Here is an 18,863-nt window from a genome sequence, read left to right on the forward strand (position 1 = left end):
AGGTTCAGACTTGACATTAGGAAGCATTTCTTTACCAAGAGGGTGGTCAAACACTGGAACAGGCTTCCTAGAGAGTTGGTCAATGCCCCATGCCTGTCAGTGTTTAAGAGGCATTTGGACAATGCCCTTAATGACATGCTTTAACTTTTGGTCAGCCCTGAAGTGGTCAGGCAGTTGGACTAGATGATCGTTGTAGGTCCCTTCCAAGTGAAAATATTCTATTCTATTCTATACTACAGTAGATTACATAAAATTCCCTTGTTTAACACACTACACTGTTTTCTCCCTGTTAAAAGAAAGATATTAGTCTGTACTATAGATTCTCAAAATAATAGCACTTGGAAACTCAATTTCCAGAAAATGAGAAGTGAACTCTCTCAAATCATTTACATTAAATACATTTTAAACAGTCTACTATTTTACAAACTTCTGAATTGCATGCAATTCATAGCTTAATCAAATATCTACTGATATCAACTGAAATAAATTTAGACAAATACAGGAAATACAAAACTTGATCAGGTCAAAATTCCATTTAAATCCAAATATTCAGTACCAGAAGTTTCAAAGGACAGTTCAAGAAACCCTGAAACTGATATAATTTCTGTAAGACAGTCATGGAAGTATGATTTTTGATCTTTATATACTTTATCTACCTTGATAATTCATGGTTTTTATACTTTTCACCTCTCTAAATAGTCCAATACTTCCCACACTTATTTACTTGGAAATTCTTTTACTCATTCCAGCCTATAATGAAAATAATTTTCTCATTTCCTTTATGCATTTTGATACAAGATGATCAAAACTAACTGTATCCTAAATGAGAATACCATAAAAATTAAATAGCATCTATTTTCTATTCTATTCTATTCCTTCATGCAGCCTAACATTTTCTTTGCTTTTGGAAGTACAGAATTAGTTCAGATGATCACTCTGTAGGTGCTTCACTTTTGTGGCTCCCAATTTCTTCTGCCAGTTCGTATATAGATTTACCTAATTTAGTTTGGTTCTTCAGAAGTATTCAATCATCTTTAATGTTGACCACAAAATAATTCTGCGTTTCCTAAAAAACAATTTTATTCCTTTTTCCGTAGACTGATAAAACAGCTACTTCCAACATTTGTAGCATTCAAAGATAGCAGGGATTCTTGATTCCTGTTATTCTCCAATCATCACTGATGTAGCCATTTATGACTATCTGTCCTTTACCTCTGAAAGAAATTCTGGCCACAACAGTACTCTCAAGAGACCAAAAGAAATTAAGCCATAATCACAGTTCAGCATGTATTTGTCACTGAAAAATGAATAATATTAGTTATACTAGTATTTTGGTTACATGTGACATAAGTCTGTCAAATCTGGTGAATTGTAAGAGTTAAGACAATACAAATGCTGAATTCTTGACACTTTTACTCAAACGTGGTCAGAAATTAATACCTAGCAAAGCATCTGCCAATTGCCTAAAAACATTTTGTTCTTTGTGTATATAGATATTATAATAAAGTGGAAGTCATTCCAGTTGGTTTAACAAAGGTACTGCATAACTGTAAGAAAAAGAAAGTATATGCAGGATTTACTATTGTTGAAAGGAAAGTTCTGAGATGTATCATCATCATTTTGCAACAAGGAGACAACCTCTCCCTCTCCTCCCCCCGTATCTATATAGCTTCACCTGACGCAGACGTTTATTTGATGTCCCTGGACTGTTTTTTCTTAAACTGCAAAACATCTGCAGAGCCTTCATCCAGTCCTAAGAGAGAAAGGCACAAAACAGTGTAACAAAAAGTCAGATTCAGCTTCTTACAGTAGAACAGACATGTCTAAAAAAAAAAAAAAATACATTGAAGTATCTGAAGTTGTTTCTTTAGCTTAAAAAGAACCAACTTGTATGCAAAGTATGAAAATTTGAATAGTAAAGCAAAATTCATATTTTTCTCAGTAAAACTAAATAAAGCATTTGCAAATCTGAAAGTTTCTCTTTTAGAAATATCAAGCATTACTAACAGATATACAGTGTGACCTTTATCAATTTTCCAGATTAGTCATATTGAATTAAATAAAAAATGGTATATAAAATGAAGCAAGAAGAGTCGGTTGCTTCTGATAAAATAACAGTCAACAAGTCAAACTGTTATGATCATTCTCTCCTCTATTTTTATATTGCAGTTGTATTTTACTCCGTATCCTTCAAACAAAAAACAAAGCAGCATTAACAGAAAAACACTGAAAGTATAACCTACATTCCCATTCTCTCTGCTCACAAATACATAAAGCAGAGTAGATGCTTTGAAAGGTGGAAGATATGCTGTAGCCTCATTCTCATGTTTTCATACCAATCCCCTCCAAATTTTGTAAGCTCTTATGAAGCACAAAATTTAGGCTTTGACTAACATTCATAAGGGTGTAGCTCAAAGATCTGCTACCTACTCTCAAAGTACAATTTAATAATACCATTAAATAAAAAAAACATTTTCAGTCTTACCCTTTACATTACCTTCCACATTTTTAAAATACAGGTACATTCTATATTGCAGCTATTCTCAGGCAAACCACTTTGGGAGTAAAGTTTTAGCTTTCAAAACCTTCCACAAAGGAAGAACTGTCAACTATGCATCACATTTTTATTAGCTTGCTTTCTTATTCAAATAGGGAAAAGTAAACAAAGAACCATCGAACCTACTAAATACTCTAAATTAATCTAAATATTTCCTAAATACAAAGTCATCTTTATTCCCCCTCCTAACAGGAAAACCCATCCCCTTAAATACCAAAGTTTACAGCAGCAAGTATGGGCAATGCACCATAGTATGCACAATGACACTAGCATATGAGGCTACACTCTACATTACATTCACTTTGCACAAACCTCAGACAACATGCAATCCATTGGACAGCTGCTTTCATATTTACCACATTATATGAAATCCATCAAGTTTTCCTTAGTATACCAACAAAACTATTCTTCTGTGAAATGTTACAAGATACAGACAGCTGTAACTTCGGAGAACAGAAGTATCAGTAAAACATCTGACTTGCCTGAACCAGAATCATTTTATAAAAGAAATCCCAGTATTCTGTATAAATGCAGTGAACAGCTTAAGTGTTAAGCAAATCTAAACCAAAAGCAGATTATACCAAATGTTCAGGAAACAGGACAGGATATTCTGCCTGTCCTGACAGGATATTCTGCCTACTACACATTCTTAAATAAAATCAAATGCATAGCTTAACTTCTGACACAACAGGTATATTTCAGAGCTCTGGAATACCAAAACAACTTAATGAATAAGAACACTGTCACATCTTCCATATGCTCTCCTGTTCATGAGTGACTTTTAGAGAATTAGACTCCGTTCCTACAATTCTTAATCAGCAAACATGTCCTGGTTTCAGCTGGGATAGAGTTAATTTTCTTTATAGTGGCTGGTATGGGGCTAGGTTTTGGATTTGTGCTGAAAACAGTGTTGATAATACAGAGATGTTTTAGTTGTTGCTGCACTAGTCAAGGACTTTTCAGCTTCCCATGCTCTGCCAGGTGCAGAAGAAGCTGGGAGGGGACACAGCCAGGACAGCTGACCCCAACTGACCAAAGGGCTATTCCATACCATATGGCGTCATGCTCAGCATATAAAGCTGGGGGGAAGAAGAAGGAAGGGGGAGATGTTTGGAGTGATGGCGTTTGTCTTCCCAAGTAACCACTACGCATGATGGAGCCCTGCTTTCCTGGAGATGGCTGAACACCTGCCTGCCCATGGGAAGTAATGAAGGAATTCCTTGCTTTGCTTTGCTTGCATGTGCGGCTTTTGCTTTACCTATTAAACTGTTTTTATCTCAACCCTCGAGTTTTCTCACTTTTGCTCTTCTGATTCTCTCCCCCATCCCACCAGGGGGGAGTGAGCGAGCAGCTGCGTGGTGCTTAGTTGCCGGCTGGGGCTAAACCACGACAAAACGTTAACTGCTAGAGAGCTAATAACTAAATGATACCAATGTAAAACAAAAAAAACCCCTTATTTTTTGTGCAAGATCAGGGCCTAAGACTATAAACAATGACCAATTTATGGACAGGACAAATAACTGTAAAAGGCTCAATAGATTTTGATTAGTGGGCATACCTGCATTAGCATTTTAGTTCATATCAGGAACATGCTCTTGAAGCAAAACTCCCACTTACCATGCTCTGGTTCATTACATGGAAGAGTGTTGGAGAGCAAACTCCAAAAGATATTCTCCAGAAATATCTAATGGAAGTTCAGTCCATGGGACCAGACTAGAATTTGTCCAAAGTAAAACCCCTAAAGCACAGATAATGTAGGTGCTGGATTCTCAGCACCAACTATTTCCCTTACAGATCTGCTACTATTGCATGGTAATATTTGCTAATGTAGACATAGTCACCATCTGTGGTACGCTTACTTTCTATTAGAGAGGGATAATATCATTAAACACTACAAAACATATAATTACTTTTAAAATTATATTTACCAACAAAAGCTCTCACCTGTGCTTGTTCTGGAGTTTCTCCTGCAAAGTAAAAGATGTAATGCTCTTCACTGAAGTGCTGAACTACTATCTGAAAACAGTTTGGCCTTAAAAACAAACAAAACAAAAAATGTAGCATCATCACACTTGGAAACAGGAAGAACCCCAACTAGAAAAGTTTCTACATGCTTCAAAAGTGCATTTTGGTTTGAATGAATTATGTAATTTCAAGAAAATTGCACTGCAGTTCAACTAGTTTGTTTCAGAATATTTAAGAAACTTGGAACAGTTTGTATTGAATATGCATGTACACTGACTTACAGTTGAGGCAAAATACACCTGATAACATAAAAGACTTGTTAATGAGGACTATTCCCCACAAACATTTAAAATATGATGCACAGGTTCAGCATTAGTTCCCAACCAATTAATCATGCATTATGGATTTGTTGGTTTAGGAGTTCAGGAAACTATATTAACATAAGGAATTCCTTATCTGAAAGTGTTCCACAGCTCTCACGACCAATAAAATGTGTATTGGATCACATACTAATCATTGAATACGTGTGATATAAATTTCTAAAGCTTTAAATGCAATTATAACATCTTCACCATTTTATGTATCTACACTCATTTCTCAAGAAGTATCAAAAATATTTTGTACTGTTACATTACAAGCTAAAGTGCACACTTGATTCATGGCCTTCCCCATTATGTTCAAGGGATTTTAGCTCTCCCAAACACAGGGTTATATGAAGGATCTTACTTCACTTGCAAATGATGTTTCAGTATTCCCTTCCCCCCATCCATTGCTTAGGGAAATACTGGCATGGCATTTTGTGGCCATGCCCACAGGAGGATTGGGGAGGGGGAGGGGGGCAAGAAGTAGCTAGGTCAGGGGCTACTTAAATCATTGTCACCAAAGACATGCAAAGCTACAGCCCTCACTGTACTTCTGAGAAAAGGGGAAAGGTATATTTTAAGTAGGTGGTAAAAACTAAGAGGAATTTTGTCTCAGCTACAGTTCTTCACCAACAGCTTTCCCAAGCAGGTGCAACCATGCATCTCCTTCTACCCACACTTATAGTGTTACTTATTATCCAACTACATTTTAACCCACAGTACAGTGTTTCTTAGAAGCTGCTTAACAGACAGTCACCATTAACCAAAATGTTCCTTGTTTACAGTCTACACCAAAGCTTCCTACATAATTGCCAACTTACATGAGGAACATTTCAGTAATTTTTTTTTTTAATGGTACTCTCATATCTATGGTTCCTCATTCCAATAGTTGCGTAGATTTTTCAAAATTATTGAGAAGTGTATAAAAATCAGATGGTGCAAGAACACCAGATCTTTGCAGCTTAAGAAATGCCACTAATTTTAAACATCTATCTTCACATTCTCTCTGTGAAAAGACTTAAAGTTGATTAAATACTTTTAATAAATATTAAGATGCATGGAATAACCAGAGCTTCTGTTTAATGCATTTTTCTATCTGTTATGAAAAAATAACAACATTTGTAGGAGTAAATGCATCTTTTTCTTGTATATCACATAGGACTGTGCATTTTTTTGTAATTAACAATGAAAAAAAAGATGTGACCTCTTTCATCTTAGTTACCAATGATATCAGAAAGTGTTTTGATTCTCAACTTCTTTGCTGATAATCACATCACTTGCAGTTGACATATTTTGAATAATCAAAATGAGTACACTAAATGAAACTGTGAAAATTATCTCTGAATCTAATTACCTTGCAAAAATAATTTGTAAAATGTTTGCTTATATGAACTTACTGCTCTAATGTTGGTCTAAGCTGATTCTTACTGATTCTTAAATAGAAAAGCACTGATAAATTATCTAACTAATTTAGCTTTCTAATACCTATCAACAAAAGAATGCAGATCTTTTGGAATTGACAAAATTATTGATCTTATCAATTCTTGGTTCAATAGGATTAAAACCCCTCAATACAGTTGCTTCGTAATATTTTCAATGCCTGTAATATGAAATGTGGAACAATTAATACACAATATTGAAAAATTACAATGCAAAAGGCCAAATCATTATCACATCATATTACATGAGAAAATCTTAAGACTAAGTTCTAAAATTTCTTACTAGAAGTTGTTTATGAACAGTTGCTAGCAATCAAGTTGCCATGGCTTAACAAGTTACCGTTAATCAGTTAAATCTGTCTACATATGCTCTTGCAATCTACACCAACTATGGAATAAAATGCAATATGAACCAAGAGTCACAATACTTTCATTTCACAAATCAGCAAAAGCTAAAAAAAAAAATAAAAATAATCCCCACACGTGGACAGTTACCAGGGCTCAGGTGTCAAAAAGCAAGTTTATTGTGCCAGGCCAACTTGTTCATTAGTGACATATTGTCCGTATCTTGTATATGCCTCAAACTAGTAGTTAACTGTCCTGCTGCATGTACAAGAATTAAAAGCCAGTGCCCTACCTGCCAAATAAACTGTCATGTACTCCATAGACTGAACACACACTAAGGTCTATTAATCCTTTAGGTTTTGTGGCTCGTTTTTCACTTTCAAAATAAATAAGCTGGGCATCATTTCCCTCCAATATAAAGTACAAGTTTTTCCATCTCTTTCCTTTACCTGTAAGGAAAGCAAGTAAGAAGTTACAATATTGTTTTAAAGAAAATGTAAATTTTGTAAATGAAGAAAAAAAGAGGGCAGTAAGGTTTTTGTCAAAATACAAACAGAAGAACAATGTACAATTAATCACGCTTAAGCAATAACATCAGTATACATACTCAATTTTTTGCAGCATGTAGCTAAAACTAGACCCTCTTCACAGATTCAAGTACAGTTTTAGATGGTTCTCTAAACATTTTCATTAATCTCAACAGGATTAAGCAAGTGCATATGAGCTCTGTTCATATCAGTGGGAAGACTGTGTCTATACAGTTTGCAAATAATGTGCAATGCTGTAAGTGATCCAATTTATTATGGGTATTTTAATTAAGAAATAGATTTCTCTTGACATGAGAAAATTATTCCTAAACTCTAATCAACTGATCAGCATAACAGATTGCATCACAGTATCTTAAATCAGAATGACTGAAGAATAGAAATGGGAATACAGTATATAGAAACTTGGATCACAACCATGCCCCAAACACACCTATATCCAAAAATTCGACCAGTTCCACGTTTCAGAAAAAAACATTTAAAAAAATTTTAAGAACTGGAGATTTAAATGTCAAGGTTTGTTGGAAGACACATTAGATGTATCAGTAAAATATGGATTTAGCCACTGACTAAACCAAAAATAAATCACTCATTGTTTAATGTCCTCTGAATTACAACTGATAAGGAACTTTCTGCAACTAATTCATACATAAACCACAGTACCTTTTAGAAAAACATTCAGCCTTAATTTTCAACTTGATCATCACAGATCCACCACAGCCATTCATAAACAAGCACTAGTACTCGCTGTTTTGGAAAACTAACTTTAACATCCAGTTATTATACTCTACTAGATGGAAGACTGATTTTATTAAATTTCTGTTCTGTATGCAGGTATGTGCATCTCTCCACACCTACTCAGTACTCCTGCTTGCAAATTTAAAGTATCTCATTATCCCTTTTAGGTAAAGATTTTCACTTCAAGTTCATTCTCAGCTGATTCCTCACCCTACCACATCCCTCTACACCTTCTCTCAGAATTAGCACTCTCAAGAGAAGAGATGCTTTCCTTCCTTTATTCAGAGGATCTAGTTTTTATTTCCTTTAAATGCATCTTTTAAATTTGGCTATATTTAAATGCTTACCTTCTTTCTCACTTTTGCTTGCTATCCAGATCACTATCTGTTACTTATTGTTTTAGCTACTGTCTTTGTCATATGCAGAAATGTTATTACTCTTTTTTTATGATTTTTTTTTTTAAATCAACTTTAGTGGAAACAGAAAAACTAAAATCATGATACTTGGAAAGGGACTAGCTTCCTCAGAACTTCAAAATCTTGCTCAATGGTAATTCTTCAGGGATATATTGAGATGAGTCAGGCAGCTTTTAATCCAATTATTCTAAGCTATGTTGACTGTGTCAGTGTTAGAACCTTAAAAAAGTCTCAATGTACCTTGTACACCAGAATATACATTTTAAATTAAACATATTACCTAACTTGGAATAACAAAATTAAACCAGCTCTGGTCTCCAATGAATGTACTGATTTACATTAATCTAGCTCTCTTTAACCCATATGATTAGCTTAAATTTAAACAAGTTGTATATTAAATATGAATACATTTTATGAAAATTTACTTAATTTAATGAGTCTGAATGTTACCTTTGATAAAAGGTGCTTAGTTTTTGTGCTGTTTTCTGATTTTTTTTGGCAAGAAGTGCCAATCAACATCTTTATATTGCGTGTCATTTTATGTATTATGTCTTTCTATTTATGTACTTGTTGGTACGATGTATATAGTTGGTATATGTTGGTATGGTATATGTTTGTATATGTTGGTACAATACTATGTACTTTATGTACTGCGTGTCCAAAGAAGGGCAACGAAGCTGGTGAAGGGTCTAGAGCATAAGTCTTATGAGGAGTGGCTGAGGGAACTGGGGTTGTTTAGCCTGGAGAAAAGGAGGCTCAGGGGAGACCTTATCGCTCTCTACAACTACCTGAAAGGAGGTTGTAGAGAGGTGGGGGTCGGTCTCTTCTCCCAAGTAACAAGTGATAGGACAAGAGGAAATGGCCTCAAGTTGCACCAGGGGAGGTTTAGACTGGATATTAGGAAATTTTACTTCACCGAAAGGGTTATCAAGCATTGGAACAGGTTGCCCAGGGTAGTGGTTGAGTCACCATCCCTGGAGGTATTTAAAAGACGTTTGGATGAGGTGCTTAGGGACATGGTATAGTGGTGGTCTTGGTAGTGTTAGGTTTACGGTTGGCCTCGATGATCTTAAAGGTCTTTTTCAACCTGTGCGATTCTGTGATTCTGTACTTCTTAAGGAAAAAGAACCTTTCATACCCTTTACAGGCTTTCTACCACCTTTTGCTCACTTCAATTTTGCCTCCACTAGTACCAGTACTACACAAAATATGCATCCATATCTGCATTTTTTAGAAAAAAAAACATTTAATAGAAGCAAATAGAACTCACTTTTTTTCAGAAGATATCCTTTTTTGACAATATTTTTATAAAAAGCATCCTTTGTTTTGCGACGAATTGTATTGTAGATTTCTTTTCCATCCACTGTATCATTAAGCACTTGTTCTTGATGCTGGTAAACAAGGAAGAAATCAACATTTTTTTTAAGCTCAGAAATCACTGTGAAACAATTGCACACTATGAAGCTGCAACTGAAATGGTATTGAATGCTGCCAATTCTTTATTATTATTCTCTCATATGTCTTAACAAACTAATATAATTTAATACAATACCTTTGCCAGAAATGTAATATAACTATTTCTTGTGGAATGATTAGGCCAGAATTATAATATGAGAAGAAAAATAAGGTTTAAATACAGACCAACTTTCACAAGGTAACATCTGTATTTATTTAACACTAAATAGAAAGCAGCATCTTTCACAGTGATTTATGCAAAATTTACACAAGTCTTTAAAGGTTATTTAGCTTCTAACTGTCTTCTATCAAGGCTTTTGGGACTGAGTAATTAAGGATAAACTCTGAATCAACAAGAATGGTGCGGATCACAATTAAAATTGAATGATTAACACACAAAGTTGCACAGTCCCTCACTAATCTTATTAGTACTCATGTCCTAAATGAGTATCATTCTAACAAAAAACAATAGGATAAAGTAGAAACAGGAAATAGAAAAAGGATAAATTCACATAGAAAACTAAGATCTGGAAATGTAAATACCAAGCTAGAATGGCCAAAAGCCAAGCCAAGTTTGACCTTACCGAGTCAGCTGATCAGCAAAAGTTCTTTAGCCATAAGAAAACATGAAAAGCAAGACTGTCAAGCAGTGAGAACAGTATTGAGATGAAGTGATATATGCACTGGCTCCATACTAAATACTCTACTTTTCTCCCTCCCCCCCCACCATATCTATAAGAATTATGGTTTTGAACAACATGACAAAGGCAAGATGAAAAACATTTCAGTAACAGGAATTACAGGACTCACAATGGAAGCAATACCCAAATTTTTACTAACTCAAGATAATTTCCATAACATAGCTATGAAAGAAACAACGTACAAAACAACAGATCTAGTGAAAAATGTTTTAAAGTAAATTTCAAATTAGAAACAGGAAGTCTATTAGATTGAACTGAATAGTACACAAGACTTCTGAAATTTTTTTCTTCAAAAACAGAGCATGACAGTATGTGGGAGAACACACAATCAAATGTCATTATACCACCAATAACTTTTTTTTTTTAAAACAAAGGAAAGTCACAAATATATCTGAATAACTTAAAAGAATTTGAGGCAGTCTCACATGGAAAATTAGTCAACACAGAGAAAGTTATTGATACAGGAACCATAAGTGGATATACAAAGTGCCAAAAAGTGAAGATGATTGCCATGAACCAAAAAGAATTATGGAGAACAAGGAAAGTTACTAGGTGAAGCTTTTCAAGGATCAGTCTCGGAATTCAAATTTCCTCACATTTGCCTCAACCGCATTACAGAGCATGAGTTAATAGTAGCAGACAACTGGGAAGCATTGATGACAAGCCAATCAGCAATAAAGGAACGATCAGAATAATAAGGCATAAGTCTAGTAATACAAGATAAAATTTGCACTTGTTGATACTTACCAATAGAAAACAATATAATATAATGTGTCTACGATAACAACACAGATAATATTCTAGGATATATTTGGTAAGTACTCTCACAGAAAAAAGGAATTACTAATGACATGGTATTCTGAGCTGTTCTGGTCCATTACATTCAAGAAACACGAACTCACACTGGAATTGGTGGTAGTAGGGCAACTACAAGAACGTTATGGAGACAAAAAAGAAATTTGGTATGCTCAGCTTAGTGAGCTGACTAAGGGAGAATACAAGAAATGCCCTTGTATTAATAAAATAGATCTAACAAAGGGGTAACTATTTAGGTTGGAAATTAAAACCAAATTTCTAACCATCAAAACAGGAAAGTTTGAGAATACACAGGGAACAAAGTATACCAATAGACTTCAGAACTAGCTATAACTTTATGAAAAACTAGACAATATGGTTTGTTTATTATCGGTGGTCTCTTAGGACGAATTTATGCTACAGGGCAACAATGTTTCAGAACACACCCTGCAATCCCAGCCCCCTGATCATCTCTGAAGCTTTTCTGTGCATATAGGTTTTCTCTGGGGAAACAAAGATGCCAGAAACAGAACAATGGAGGGCAGCCTAGTTGCCCACCCCCACCCCAACATGGTATTAAGGTACAGCATTGGTTCAATCAGGGACCAGAGCAGAGGGCACAAGATGAAGCATTTACACCCCAGAGCACAGACAAAGCTTACCATATCTTCTGTTTACTACAAGCCAACCTTACATAAGTGAATGCATATGAGGATAAAATGAAAGAAACACACAAGCTCAAAACAATAATTCAGGAGGGGATGATGCTGTTTAACTATCATGGATACTTCTACTGTAATTCAGTTCCTATATTATAAATATTTGAAGATTAAATCAATATCTTCAATAACAAGTGCTCAGAGATGAAGTTTTACCTGCACTGGAACAGGATCTTTAAGGTAATATCCTTCAACAATCTGTTCTTTTCTATAATGTTCAATGATTTCAGCAATACTGTTCAAATGAGAAAAATAAGATTTAAAACGTTAAACCAGTTAGTTTTTCCTCTGTATGAGAATTTGCTTTTCCATGCAATCACACTACGTTTCCTCACAAATTTATAATAAAAATCAAGTGTTAAACATCATAATCTTGTTTGCAGGAATAACAATTTACTAATACATTGAAGTCAAGAAAATTCACAGAACTGTACTCATAACGTATTAATTCTAAACTCCACAAAACATTTTCAATCAGTTGTTGAAAATGCCTGTATTGGGTCTGGCTGGGATGGAGTTAACTTTCCCCATAGCAGCCCTCAGAGTGCTGTGCTCTGTATTTGTAGCTAGAACCATGCTGATAACACACCAATGTTTTGGCTGCTGCTGAGCAGTGCTCACACAGCATCAAGGCTGGCTCTTCAACCCCACTCCTCAAAGGCCAGCAGGCTGGGGGTGGGCAAGATCTTGGGAGGGGACATAGCCAGGACAGCTGACCCCAACTGACCAGAGAGATATTCCATACCATATGATGTCATGGCTCAGCAATAAAAGCTAAGAGAAAGGAGGACGGGGGGGCATTCGTTATTAAGGCATTTGTCTTGTGAAGCTACCGCTATGCACACTGAGGCCCTACTTCCCAGGAAGTGGCTGGACATCACTTGCTGATGGGAAGTAGAGAATAAATCTTTTTGTTTTCCTTTGCTTCTGCGTGCAGCCTTTGCTTTTCTTTATTAAACTGCCTTTATCTCGACCCACGAGTTTTTCATCTTATTTTCTCCCCCTGTCCCACTGAGGAGGGGGAGTGAGAGAGCAGCTTGGTGGGCACCTGGCGGCCAGCCAAGGTCAACCCACCACAATGCCAAATGAGTACACTACCTTTTCCACATTCAAGTAATGCATGTGCATTTCCCAGCTTTCCAACCAGGCCGAAAATTGCTATTTCATTGGCAATAATTTTCAAAGTCCTAGAGTAACTAGGGAAGGGGAATGGGAGATACTTCAAACTGTGCAAAGCAATTTCTTTCTAGGAATACAGGAGTGGAAAATAAAAAAGTTTTGTAACATGGATTATGCAGATTATACTTCAAAATCACTGAGCTATCATGTTAAATTAACTACCCAGTCAGTAACACTCCTCTACAGGGAAGCTTGCATTCTAATTACCAGAATCAGGTTTAAATTGTATTTTGAAGGATCAGGAGAGAAGTAGTGACAGACGCAAGCTAAAATTCAATGTATCTTTGAGTTGCTCTTATTTTTGCAATTATTGAAAGTTACGCTGTAATAAAGAGAAGTAACGTTAACATCAACACAGATGAATCGTTCATATACAAAATATTGACCTGAAAATAAAGAACTAAGTACTTAAGAGGAGAACAAAAATATACTTTATGTGTTTTCTCACTTCATATATACTGTTAGCTGTGTGTGCAAATGTAATCAATAAGGCACAAGTGATGAGATCTTTGGCCTATTACAATTGGATAAAATTTTGTCCAAAAGATATAGGATACTATAAAAATGATCATAAAAACATGTAAATAAAACAATAGAAAGACACCTTTATTTGCTTTTTCTCTATCTCATTCTTCTAAAGCTATGAACTAGTGTACACTTGTTAAGTCAATGAATCTTCCCACGAACATTTTTATTTTTCAGGTTTGTAAAGTGACTTGAATTTCTCAGTATTACTAAAAATCAAATAAATTTCAATTTTTATTGATATGCAAAATGCATATGCAATTTTCTCCATTAAAATTTAAGCTTTACCACACTGCATAAAATAATCACTCGTATTTTGCATGTTGAACAGCTATTGCCAACATCTTGTTATTAGGGCAATCAATAATAAAGCAGCTTTATATAATTTTTTCCTCATTCATCAAATCAAGAATACCTTGATTGTCAATGTCTCGTCTCCTCTCCTTCCTTGGTTAAAAAAACAGGAGTCATCCCTCAACATACGAAACAATTGCCTGATTTCTTCCAATTTTGTAAAATGAGATTAAAAATAAACTGAGTTGTATTTGAAAACTCATTTGGGAGTTAGAGTACCATATAGCCTAGAACTTTATGCCTTGATAGAGTGATTAACGGTTTTTTTCTTTAGCTCCCCCACACAAACTCAACTCAGATGGTCACTGTATATTGTCTTACCACTAAAGCAGCCCAAATGGCTGAACAAGCCAAACACTGCAAACAGAAAGATACCACATACCTTCAAATACACTTGAAAATGAATTTGCAAGTGATCTAACATGTAAAATGTAAAGCATAAAATCAGACTGACCATAAAAAGAATCTAAGGGACAGGAAAAAAGGGTTTACAACTCTTTTCAGTGTCTGACAGCAACAAAATCCTACTTACACAAAATACATAAAGGAAGATATAAATAAGTATGAATTAAAAAAATGAATGGTTAAAACTTGGTTTGATATAGAGGAATAAAGATGAGTCTCAATGCTACATTATAGTTACTTTAGTAATTGTAAAATGTTTAGCATAGGGTTTATTAGGCTGCCCAGATCCTAGCTACCTGGATAATTTTAAAAGTATTTCATCATCATGAGGAGCATCATTATTTTAATACTTAACGGGTGAATTAAGACTTATTCCAACTGCTGACATCTCAAATAGAGAAGAATCCAGAAAGCAGAACACTAATCTATACGTCATTAAATTATAAAGAAAAAGAATTAACATGTTAAGCCCATATTTTTGAGCCTATCAAAAAATGGATTAATTTATCAGTTAAAATAAAAAAGGCTTCCAACAACTCCAATCATCTTCTAGTCTCAAATTGTCTCATCTCTCAAACTAAAGATAACTTGAAAACTTGTTCAATGTATAACTGTTGAGTCAATGTTTCTTATCACAGAATCGTATAGGTTGGAAAAGACCTTTAAGATCATCGAGGCCAACCATAAACCTAACACTACCAAGACCACCACTACACCATGTCCCTAAGCACCACATCCAAACGTCTTTTAAATACCTCCAGGGATGGTGACTCAACCACTTCCCTGGGCAGCCTGTTCCAATGCTTGATAACCCTTTCAGTGAAGTAAAATTTCCTCATATCCAGTCTAAACCTCCCCTGGTGCAACCTGAGGCCATTTCCTCTTGTCCTATCACTTGTTACTTGGGAGAAGAGACCGACACCCACCTCTCTACAACCTCCTTTCAGGTAGTTGTAGAGAGCAATAAGGTCTCCCCTCAGCCTCCTTTTCTCCAGGCTAAACCACCCCAGTTCCCTCAGCCACTCCTCATAAGACTTGTTCTCTAGACGCTTCACCAGCTTCTCTGCCCTTCTCTGGACACACTCCAGCACCTCAATGTCTCTCTTGTAGTGAGGGGCCCAAAAGTGAACACAGTATTCGAGGTGCGGCCTCACTAGTGCCGAGTACAGGGGCACAATCACTTCCCTAGTCCTGCTGGCCACACTGTTTCTGATACAAGCCAGGATGCCATTGGCTTTCTTGGCCACCTGGGCACACTGCTGGCTCATATTCAGGCGGCTGTCAACCAACACCCCCAGGTCCTTCTCTGCCAGGCAGCTTTCCAGCCACTCTTCCCCAAGCCTGTAGCGTTGCATGGGGTTGCTGTGGCCCAAGTGCAGGACCTTGCACTTAGCCTTGTTGAACCTCATACAATTGGCCCCAGCCCATCGATCCAGCCTGTCCAGGTCCCTCTGTAGAACCTTCCTACCCCCAAGCAGATCAACACTCCCACACAACTTGGTGTCATCTGCAAACTTACTGAGAGCGCACTCGATCCCTTTGTCCAGATCATTGATAAAGATATTAAACAGAACTGGCCCCAACACAGAGCCCTGGGGGACACCGCTTGTGACCGGCTACCAACTGGAGTAAACTCCATTCACCACCACTCTTTGGGCCCGGCCATCCAGCCAGTTCTTTACCCAGCAAAGAGTACACCCGTCCAAGCCATGAGCAGCCAGTTTCTCCAGGAGAATGCTGTGGGAAACCGTGTCAAAGGCTTTACTACAGTCTAGGTAGACAACATCCACAGCCTTCCCCTCATCCATTAGGCGGGTCACCTTATCATAGAAGGAGATCAGGTTGGTCAAGCAGGACCTGCATTTCCTGAACCCATGCTGGCTGGGCTTGATCCCTTGGTTATCCTCTACATGCCATGTGATGGCACTCAGGATGATCTGCTCCATCAGCTTCTCTGGTACCGAGGTCAGGCTGAGAGGCCTGTAGTTCCCCGGGTCCTCCTTCCGGCCCTTCTTGTAGATGGGTGTCACATTTGCTAATCTCCAGTCAACTGGAGATTAGTTATCTTCTACTTTGACATGGAATCACCAGATACACCACACTGTGCTGCTGCCTCCCCCCTAAATTTTACAAGTTTTTCGAAAACTCTCAGTTAAGGAAGGTTACATTTCAGAAAGAAAAGACATGGAGATGAGAAAGGGGCATGAGATAAGCGATAGGATAGGCATGCCTATCCTGCCACACTTTCTAAAATCAGAAGTGAAGCATTAATAAATACTATCTTACATTTAAATATTGTTTTATTTCCCAGGTAGTCTGGATATCCAGACATGAGACCGGAAGTTCCATAACCTATACAAGCAATGCTACGTCTCTGCCTATATTCCAAAAGCAAACACAGGTAGTGTTTTCCTCAATCCTCACAGTAATGGGGAGAGGCTTTGGAAGAAACAGGTGAACCCAAGACATCAATACCTCGCTCCAGGACTGCTGCCTCCACCAGAACTTTGGTTTCTATAACCATGGAAGAGTCTTTGAGACACAAGGTATGCTGGGGCCTGACGGGATCCACCTGTCCTGATGGAGGAAACACTTCTTTGCTCATAAGCTGGCAGGACTGATTGAGAGGGCTTTAAACCAGAATCGATGGGGGAAGGGGATACCAACAGGAGAGCTGAAGGTAAGCCAAGGGTTGGCATGGCATCGCCTGAGGGTGGCAATGCTAGTGGGAACATTTACGCTGCTCCTGGGAGCACGGAGGGCTTAGGAGCACATCTGAAATGCTTGTACACCAATGCACGCAGTATGAGAAACAAACCAGATGAAATGGAAGTGTTGGTCAGTTCCCAGAGCTATGATGTCATTGGTATTAGTGAGACTTGGTGGAATGAGTCCCACGACCGGAGTGCTGGGATGGAGGGCTACAGGCTGTTCAGGAGGGATAGGCAGAGCAGGCGAGATGGTGGAGGAGTTGCACCATATGTAAGGGAGAGGTGTGACTGTACAGCCCTTACAGTGAGGGATGATGTGGTTGAGAGCCTCTGGGTGAGGATTAAGGGGATGGAAAACAAAGGAGATGTCGTAGTGGGTGTCTACTACCAATCGCCCAGCCAGGATGTTAGCACTGATGAGTTATTCTATAGGCAATTAGGAGAAATCTCTGGATCGGTAGCCCTGGTCCTTATGGGAGATTTCAACTTCCCAGGCATCAACTGGGAATACCGTACTGCTGGGACAAGCAAGTCTGGGAAATCCCTGAAGTTTGTGGAAGATGATAACTTCTTGTCACAGGTACTCAGTGAGCCAACTAGGAAAGGTGCCTTCCTAGACTTGTTGTTTGTGAATAGAGAAGGACTCGTGGGAGATGTGATGGTAGGTGGCTGTCTTGGCCACAGTGATCAGGAAATGGTTGAGTTTAAAATTTTCAGTGTAATGAGAAAAAAGGTCAGCAGAGTTGCTACCCTGGACTTCAAGAGAGCAAACTTTAAGCTATTCAGGGAGGTACTTAGCAGTGTCCCTTGGGAATCTGCTTTTGAGGGCTTAGGGGTCCATGAGAGCTGGTCTCTCTTTAAGAACCACCTTTTAGAAGCACAGGACCAGGCAACGCCATTGTGTCCTAAGTCAAGCAAGTGGGACAGAAGACCAGCTTGGCTGAACAGGGAACCCCTCTTGGAACTCAGGAGGAAAAAGAAATTGTATGATCTCTGGAAGCAAGGTCAGACTTCGCAGGAAGAGTACAGAGATGTGATTCATATATGCAGGGAGAAGACGTGAAAGGCCAAAGCTCAACTAGAGTTGAAACTGGCCAGCGTTGTTTCAGATAACAAGAAGGGCTTTTTTAAGTATGTTAATAGCAAGAGGAGGTCTAAGGAAAACATTGCACCAATACTTGTTGAAGATTGTCATCTGACTAATAGGGATGAAGAAAAAAGTGGAGGCATTCAATGCTTTTTTTGCCTCAGTCTTTAATAATATTGATAGACCTTGGGCTGCCCGGTCCCCTGAGTTGGAGGACCACGAGTGTGGGAACAGTGCCTTTCCATTTGTGGATGCTGAAATTGTAAGGGGCCAGCTGTATCAGCTGAATGTTCACAAGTCCATGGGGCCTGATGGGATTCATCCCAGAGTACTGAAGGAGCTAGCGGATGTTATGGCAGGACCCCTCTCAATCATCTACCAAAGGTCTTGGGAGCCTGGGGAGGTCCCCGCTGACTGGAAGCTAGCCAATGTTATTCCAATTTACAAGAAGGGCATGAGGGAAGACCCAGGAAACCACAGACCTGTTAGTCTAACTTCTGTACCTGGAAAAATTATTGGGAAGTTGACACTGGATGCTATTGAAAGGCATTAAAAGGACAATGCG

The 18,863-nt window shown here is 37.7% G+C and overlaps 1 protein-coding gene across 2 annotated transcripts in view; it reads right to left on the bottom strand.

Moving 5' to 3' along the window:
• Positions 1 to 18,863, bottom strand: part of LOC140651140 (ras GTPase-activating protein 1-like) — a 110,313-nt gene that overhangs the window by 50,596 nt on the left and 40,854 nt on the right. For both annotated transcript variants that reach the window (XM_072860276.1, XM_072860275.1), the window contains exons 9-13: positions 12,194 to 12,272; positions 9,638 to 9,758; positions 6,961 to 7,117; positions 4,502 to 4,589; positions 1,676 to 1,753 (exon numbers count right to left, since the gene is read on the bottom strand). In XM_072860276.1, the coding sequence (XP_072716377.1) occupies positions 1,676 to 1,753; positions 4,502 to 4,589; positions 6,961 to 7,117; positions 9,638 to 9,758; positions 12,194 to 12,272 (523 nt within the window). The remainder of the gene's footprint in view (positions 1 to 1,675; positions 1,754 to 4,501; positions 4,590 to 6,960; positions 7,118 to 9,637; positions 9,759 to 12,193; positions 12,273 to 18,863) is intronic.

Source organism: Ciconia boyciana, chromosome 4 (genome assembly GCF_034638445.1).
Source record: "Ciconia boyciana chromosome 4, ASM3463844v1, whole genome shotgun sequence".
Taxonomy (NCBI): Eukaryota; Metazoa; Chordata; class Aves; order Ciconiiformes; family Ciconiidae; genus Ciconia; species Ciconia boyciana.